This window comes from Elephantulus edwardii, unplaced genomic scaffold (genome assembly GCF_000299155.1).
Source record: "Elephantulus edwardii isolate Elephantulus edwardi_28Jun2011 unplaced genomic scaffold, EleEdw1.0 scaffold00127, whole genome shotgun sequence".
Lineage (NCBI taxonomy): Eukaryota > Metazoa > Chordata > Mammalia > Macroscelidea > Macroscelididae > Elephantulus > Elephantulus edwardii.
Window position 1 is genome coordinate 6155140 of NW_006399877.1, and position 8443 is coordinate 6163582.

At 48.7% G+C, this 8443-nt stretch overlaps 1 protein-coding gene across 1 annotated transcript in view; it reads right to left on the minus strand.

The window, feature by feature from the left end:
* Window positions 1–4157: 4157 nt before the first annotated feature.
* The window catches only part of SPP2 (secreted phosphoprotein 2, 24kDa), a 25134-nt gene continuing 20848 nt past the window's right edge, over window positions 4158–8443 (minus strand). Inside the window, exons 8-9 of the mRNA XM_006893521.1 lie at window positions 7019–7069; window positions 4158–4228 (exon numbers count right to left, since the gene is read on the minus strand). Of these exons, the coding sequence (XP_006893583.1) occupies window positions 4158–4228; window positions 7019–7069 (122 nt within the window). The remainder of the gene's footprint in view (window positions 4229–7018; window positions 7070–8443) is intronic.

Genomic DNA, 8443 nt, shown 5'->3' on the forward strand with positions numbered 1-8443 from the left:
TTCAGAGTTAATGTACATAGATGGGGTTACTATGAGTCACAGGTGACTCAATGGCACATAACAACAAAACAACATAAGCCTGTTTTTAAAAGAGTCACAGAATGAAAACAGGAGGAAAAAGTTGAAGACATTTATTTACAGATTGGAATGGATCAGGAGAAAAATCACAATATTCATAAATTCATTTTCTTCACTAGATGTTCTAGCTCTTCTGATGTGTTTTCTGTCCAGAGAGAAAGGGCAGGGGAGGTTTGACTCCTGAGGCAGCTTAATGTTCTCACCTAGAAAGAGAAGAAGGACGTGGGATCCCTGGGGTCATTTAAGGACACATTCGAGATGGTGGGAGGGCTTGCTCAACCACTCAAAGGTGCTAAGTTCTTGAATAAAGAGAGAAAGTATGAAGAAGCAGTCTTAGGAAATACAGATGCTGTCCACCCAAGACTTAAAGAGGTGAGGACAAGCAAGGGCTCTGGAGGGAGGCTTTAGGGCTGTGTTAGACCTCAAGCTGATCTAAAGAAGTGTGTGTGTGGTGAAGCAGAGAAGGAAACAGTCCACCCACCAGTTAAGGAGGAAGTCTAGTCAGAGCTGTAGCCAACTGAGGGCTCAGGGCCGAACCCAGGAACATTCACAGACATTCATAGACAGCTATGCATTGAGCATTTGTTGTTGGAAAGCATTGAGTTGGAAAGCAGGTTTTCGGAGGCAGATAATCACATAGGAGGAGACAGCCTGTCCTTCTCCTGCAGAGCTGGTGGATTCAAACCACCTGCCTTTGGGATTGCAGCTCAGCTTCTTACCACTAGGCTACCAGAGCTTATAATAATCAATGAAGTATACCCCATAGACTCTTTAAAAACAAAACAAAAATTAAAAAAAATTTAAAAAAACAAACAAACCTAGAATAGTGGAGTTAGATAGAAGCGATTGTAGAAGAACACAGGCAATGCATAGAAATACAAAGAAAATTCCAAAGAACATTGACTTGTGTCTCTCTTATCTGCCCCAAATCCTACACCTAGTCCCTGTGGTGATAACCCCTTTTGGAAATGGTTTTCTTTATTATGCTAATTAGACAATATTAATGTAGGCTGTTGTTATTAGGTGTCCTCAACATGAGTAGGACACAGAAGTGACCCTATGATGGACAGATCTGAGCCCTGTCCTATCAAGTGCCATCGTCATCGTCATCATCTCTGACACCAGAGATGTCACCCATGTGTCACCCACTCGTATCCATGGCTACAGTCACTGTGTAATCCGCCTGGTTGAGGGTCTTCCTCACGCTCACTGTCCCTCCACCTTTCCAAGCATGAGGTCCCGTCTGCAAGGAATAGCCTCTCCTAGCAACACGCCCAAAATACGCTGTTTTATCATCTTTGCCTCTAATTAGTGTAGGAGGTGCCTTAATCTCTCTGGAGACATAAAGGAGCAGAGCTAGGGAAGACAGAAGCCCTATCACATGAAAATGCCTGAGAGTGTGGGGCCAATTTCTCTTTCCAAGCCACCCCAGAGATCAAGAAGAAAGCCTCCCAGTGGCATCTTTCACGAAGCAGCACCTCACTAGTGACCGTTCCTCTAGTTAAGAGCGTGCCCAGTGACTTATTTCAGATGCCAGTCTTTAAACAATTAGAATGTGCTTAACTTAAAGTGAAAGAGTCTTTCATCTGTTCAAAGCACACACACACACACAGGAGAAAAAAGCTGTGAGCACTTAATTCTGCTGGCACAGGGAGGCAATGGCAGGGAGCCTCCAGACAGCCTGACCCAGCAGCAGAGGCACCGCAGGTAACTTCCCTGCACTGGGATCGCAGCCAGTGGGTCGGTTCTGACTCAATGGTAGAACAGCGACAGTGAAGAACAGTCTACTCCTGCTTGTGGGGTGATTGGCTGCATGTCGAGGCAGGCTCTAAGGGGCACGACTCCTGGGCTGAGGCATCAGTAGTAAGAAGAGTTAGCCAGGGAGACCTTCCGGTTAGAAGTTGCTGCAGGAGAAAAAGCAGACACTCTGAGATTTGGAGCTTAGGGGCGGATGGATATGAGAGCTGTGAAGCTTGAGAGATGGACAAGAGGTCAGATGATGAAGACCTCTGTGGGCCACACCAAGGAGCTAGGACTTTATCGACGAGGCATGCTGTTGCTGGTGTTCTGTGCTGTTGAGTTGGAAATCACTCAGAGCTGACCCACCGGAGGGTCCAGAAGCTACAAGTTACATGCGTGAGAGGAGACGGCTCTTCTTTTCTCATCAGAACAGACTGTGGATTCAAACTGCCTGCCTTTGGGTTGGCAGCCTAACTCCTTACCCACCAGGCCATCGTGCAGTGTTAATAAACTGTGACGCCCATTGAAGTTCAGGTTTTGTTATTAACTTGAGTGCATACATGTAAAAATGTCCCCTGAACAGATACCTCTGCTTGCACCCTATCTAGAATTGATTCCTTTGAAGGGTGCCCTTCCTTGTGTCCCCCTAGGACCTGGGCCCCTAGAAACAGCAGCATTCGTTCCTGGGTGTTGGGAATCTGCTGGGATTTCCAAATTATAAACATTCGGCTTACAAGCCGAATATTTGCCCCTTAATGTTCTGTAAAAGTGTCCTGAGCAGAAACTATAAAACCAACCTCCACTTGCAGTGAATTCTTCTTCGTAACCACTTTCACTTGCTACTCATGTAGCTTTCGAGTCGTTGAAAACTCTTCAGGCCCCTCCTGGCGCCAACTCGAAGCCCACTGTCCTGCAGTCAGTCAGGATTCACACAGTTGCCTCGGGCCTGGGGGGGGCGGTCTCTAAGTTGTTCATCTTTATGGAAGCAGACTGCTAGATCTTCCTCCTACAGAGTGACTGGTGGGTTTGGACCTCGGACCTTTTAGCTGACAATCAAATGCTGTATTTAGCATTAAGGTGACACAGGAGACTCAACGAAGCTGTGTGCGTCTGGTCAACCAGCCCTCCAGGTCCAGCTCTGTAGAGCACTAAAGGCACAATGCTCTTCTTCCTCTGGGCTTGGAGTCCACCTTTGCACATCTGTCCTCCATCCCATAAATGAAGCAGCATCAGAGCATGTAAGTGAGAAAGAAGCAGAGTCCCTTTAAGTTTAAAGATAAACCTGAAGACGACATGCAAGGCAGACAGCATGAGATCAAGGCTCCAGGCAGGGAAGCAACCAGTGGTGGCAGATGAGGGGTGTCAGGAGATGGCAAAGGACAAAGAAAAGTGAATCATATCCCCAAGGTTTTCAGCTCAAGCAAATGAGAGGAGTGCTGTTGTCTTGCACTGAGATGAGAGCTTGGACAGAGGTCGAGTTTCAGGAGGTTATAGGATGTCAGTCGTAATGTACAGACAGCAGTTCACATAAGCATCTGGATAGCAGGGCGGAGCATGGTGAGAGACGCGTGTTTGGTAGTTACAACATCACTGAGCGGGAGCTGGGGTGGCCCAGCTGGTAGGGAGTTGCACTCCCAACTCAAAGGCAGGTGGTCTAACCCCCCCAGATGCTCTGCAGGAGAAAGATGGATGATCCACTCCGTGCAATCCACAGCCTCTGAAAACTCACTGGAAGGTCAACAACGAGTTGGCTCTGATTCCACGGCAGTGAGCGAACAAGCAACATGGTCAATAGTTAAAGTCACTTATGTAGAAAAGGTGACAAATCTGTAACAATTGGAAAGAATCTAAGGAGAGCACAGGTGGTTCACTAGTCCCGACATGGTGGGGAGGGAGGTCAAGGCCAGGTGGTCACTAGTCCCAACACGGTGGGGAGGGAGGTCAAGGCCAGGTGGTCGCTAGTCCCGACACGGTGGGGAGGGAGGTCGAGGCCAGGGGGTCGCTAGTCCTGACATGGTGGGGAGGGAGGTCGAGGCCAGGTGGTCACCAGTCCTGACATGTTGGAGAGGGAGGTTGAGGCCAGGGGTCGCTAGTCCTGACACTGACATGGTGGAGAGGGAGGTCGAGGCCAGGTGGTCCCTAGTCCTGACATGGTGGAGAGGGAGGTCAAGGCCAGGTGGTCGCTAGTTCTGACATGGCAGGGAGGGTGGCGGGGGCCAGGTCTGCTTTCACAGATCTGAAGTGTTCACTGAGGTGACTGGATGCATGACTGTGTATGGGAGGTGGGCAGGGGGAGGCAGCAGTCGTGTGAAGGCTAGGACAGGGACGGCAGGGTGCGGCTAGGGGACAATTCGAGGGCCACCTGTCTGGCTGTTCACCAGCAGGTGTGGAGACTTGATCACAGCAGAGCCTAAAGGTACAAAGGCCAAGTGAACAAGACTGACGGTGGGGTTTTTTTGGGGTGAGGGGCAGGAGAGCAGAGCGGGTGAGGAGTAAGAGAAGGGGATCCTCAGGGCAGAGAAGGAAGTGCGTGTTGCACACCCGTGGATGCATGAGAGCAGCACCTGTGGGGAAGTCGTGTGCCGCCCGGAGCTCCTGCCACACGGGCACAGCTCCTTTCATTGTGCTGCTATGCAGATGCTGTACTTCTTTTACAAATTAAAGGTTTCCGGTAACCCCACCTCCAACAAGTCAATTAATACTATTTTTCTAATGTCACTTTTTGGGAATTCTCCCAGTTTTTAAATAATGCTATTATACACTTGGTTTTGCCCTCTCTGGGACAGACCAGCTTGTTAAAACTCCATCTCACATACGTTGACCACGTAGCCAGGAGGGACCAGTCCTTGGAGGACATCATATTTGAAAAGGTAGAGGGTCAGTGCAGGAGAGGAAGACCCTGGGTGAGATGAATTGACACACACAGTGACTGTGACAACAGGGTCAGATGTGTCAGAGACAGTGAGGTTGGCTCAGGACCGAGCAGAGCTCAGAGCCATCATTCATAGGGTTGCTAGGAGTCATAGTTGACTCTATGGGCTATAACAACAACAACATTGTACACTTAATAAAGTACAATATCGTGTCGGTGTAACAAGTCATGTACTTGAGAACCAAAACTCTCCTGTGGCCCCTCACTGTTATATTTGCCCTTTTTTTGCAGTGGTCTGGAGCGAATCTTGCTCTGTCTCCCAGGCACGTGTGTGTGTGTGTGTGTGTGTGTGTGTGTGTGTGTGTGTGTGTGTGTGTGTGAGTGCACATGCGCGCTCACCCTTTCAACAAGGGTGCTTTACCTCAGGGCTGTTACTCCCAGCCAGTGTATGTCCTTGTCCTGAATGGGCGGGCTGGGGACCTTCTGTTCCCACGAGGAAAAGACCTTCTCATGATCTCTGAGGATGAAAAGAGGATGCTTAGACTCTGTCAAACACATCAAGATCCAAAGAAGCCCGGACAATGTGACCATAAGGATATGATGAGTATGCTTCTGACTGGCCTCACCAGAACCCAGCCCGCCAAGCAAAACCCCAGGAACGTGACCACTGCCTCCTCCTTACCAGCCTCCATCCACCCCACAGCCTCCTCGACCATGCGGCTTAGATAACTGACCCCGTTCAGCTTCTTCTGTTCTGTGTTACCAGATGGGATGTTCTTATCCTTCAACCAGTGAGAGCCCATCGAAGACAGGACTGTCACCTTCCTCTTACTGTACCCACGGGTCTGCCCAGAGTGGGTCACCCACAAGGCAGTCCTAACACATGTACTGAATTCAGAGTGGTGGCTGCATAGCAACCCCAATGATGCGCCCAATTCTCAAACTATTAGCATTCAGCCCTGCAATTACCTCTGTTGTTGTTGTTGTTGTTATGTGCCGTCGAGTCGTTTGCGACTCATAGCGACCCTATGCACAACAGCCCTAAACCCTGCTCTATCCTGCGCCAACCACACTGCCTCTGACACACCCATCCCAATTACCCCAGTCACCGAATCAATCCATCTCATAGTGAGTCTTCCCCTCCTGCGCTGTCCCTCCACCCTCCCAAGCATGATGTCCCTCTCCAAGGACCGGTCCCTCCTGGCAACATGCCCAAAGTATGTCAGACGAAGCCCCAGAATCCTTGCCTCCAAGGAGTAGCTTGGTTTAATCCTCTCCAAGATGAATCTGTTTGTACCCTTCTCCAGCACCACAGCTCAAAAGCATCTACTCTCCTTCTGTCCTCCCTAGTCATTGTCCAACTCTCTGATGCATAACAAGCGATTGCAAATACCATGGCCTGTATCAGGCGCACCTTAGTCTCCAGCAAGACACTGTTGCTCCTGAGTACTTTAGAGAGGTCCCTAGTGCACATAAAAGACTATGTCAATTAACTTAAATCTTTCCGGCATTTTATTTACTTTCATCCTAAGGAGAACTTTTCCAACACGGTAACTAGTATCCACGATAGTCTCCAAGGACCATTACCTCTTGGTTCTCAGACCCCAGGTAATCAATTTGCCCTAACGTTGCACCAAGTTGGTCTAAGTGATTAACAAGGTAGGCATGGTCACCCATTACTCATAACAATAGCTTATGAAAGTTTGTGTCTTATGTCCCGGGAGCTCTCTTTGCTCTCTTTCTCTTTCTGTCTGTCTCATATCTTACTCTGAGAGAATCCAGTTGTCATGTTTTGAGAACATTCAAAGAGAACAACCCTGCAGAAATTCCAACAGGACAAAAAACGATGGCCTCAGCACTGAAAACCGGAAGCTGACAACAATCAGGAGAGAGAGCCCGGAAGTAGTGATGGGCAGGCAGGGGTCGGGGAGCGGTGGGTTCTTGAATGAGCTCCTCACTGTACTGGGGCAATGCAAGGTCACGCTCTCCTGGCATCTTCATTCACACTCTTCTAATTCAGGGGCTGGATTCTTGTGGAACAATTTCAACAGTCTATGATGATCAGGAAGGTGTCTATAGGAGTCCTAAACCAAAAGAGAAATAAACCCACTGCTACCTGGCTGTTCAAATTCAGCGATATTGGAGGAAGCAGAACGGCCTGCAGGGCCCCTATGGCTGCATGTTCCTACAGAAGCAGGCTCCTTCACTTGTCCTGAGAAGCAGCTGCTGGCTTCAAACCACTGACCTTGAAGGTGGCAGCTGAGCGCTTTACCACTGCACCCCTAGGGCCCTTATGGTGTTCCCATAGGAGAAACTCAAACCGCTTACCTGGTGACCTTTCATACAACTGTCCACGTCTAGATTCATCAGGAATAAGACCTGTAATGCAGGGACAATCATGAGGTGCCCGCCTCCCTCCACGTGCATAATGGTCAGTGGTTTTAGTCTTTAAAAGACACAGCAGTCATTTGTCTGCGCGCTGAACAACTTGGAGTTGCTGCGATGCTGAACACTGTTCCATAACAAATTCCACAGTGGTTACCCATACAGTGTTAGATGATCTCCCAGATTGATTCATGCCGGGAGGCAGGAGTGGCATCCACTTCCTAAACTAGGTGCCTCTGGAAACTCTACAAACTCTTATAAATGTACAGAAATGATGTTAATTATAGCACAGAGTTCAGGTCTTTTGTTCAAAGCTTGCTCTGAGTCGTATTAACTTGACACTTAACCACTGCTAAATGAGACTAGTGCTGTTCTATCTGGAAGAATATTCTTCCACTTTGCACATCATTCTTTGTCAATGTGCTGCATGAAGTAACCTTGGTTTGCTGTGATGCTGAACCTTGTGCCATTAAGGTATCAAATACCATAGTGGTTTCCCATTGTGACCAGTGTTTGGTGGAGCTCCCAGTTGTAAAACAGGTTTGGAAGCAGCAACAGTGGCATCCACTTCCTAAACCACATGCCTCTGGAAACTCTAGGAACTTGGAGGAAGAATGATAGCTCTGGAAAGACATTAGATCTTTGGTTCATAGAATCGCTGAGTTGACCTCGACTCGACAGCAATCAACAACAAAAACAACAAACAGCACAAATAAGCTTCCTCTATAAAGAGGCAAAAACATCAGAGTTTTGCTACCATCCCAATAAATAGGGCAGAGTCTTGGTGGTATTAAAACAACTCCAAAACTGCAAAGCACTGACCCAAACTGACCTCCAGTAAGAGGCCCAGCAAGAAGAAAGGAGAGTGGGCTCTCGCCTCCCACCAGGGCATCTGAAGGTATGGTCCGCTCCTGCCACTCATGGTGGAGGATAGCCCTGACTGGTGGGATGAGTTCAGTGCTGGACTCTCAGCTACATGTTACTGCGTATCTGAGTCCACAGATCAGGCCCAGCATCCCGGAGGGGACAAACACGCTCAAGCCGTGGGAACTTGGGTCACTTCCACTTCACAGAACAGACTGTCTGTGGGAATAGACACCTTCTCTTTCTCCCGCTGAGTGCTTGCTGGATTGAAGATACCAACCTTTGCGTTAACAACCCAACACATAACTCATTATGCCACCAGGACTCCTTGAGAACAAGGAGCTCTGGACAGTGATAAAGGGGCGTCTGGATGAATTGGCCATTGCTGCCTAGTGTGAAGAGGAGGCAAGAGTAAGGTTTAGGGAGCTCCGGAGGCTGAGCGGGGAGGAGTTGTGCTGCCAGCGCAGAGAGCAAGGCTTGCCTTCTTCCTTTCTTTATATATAT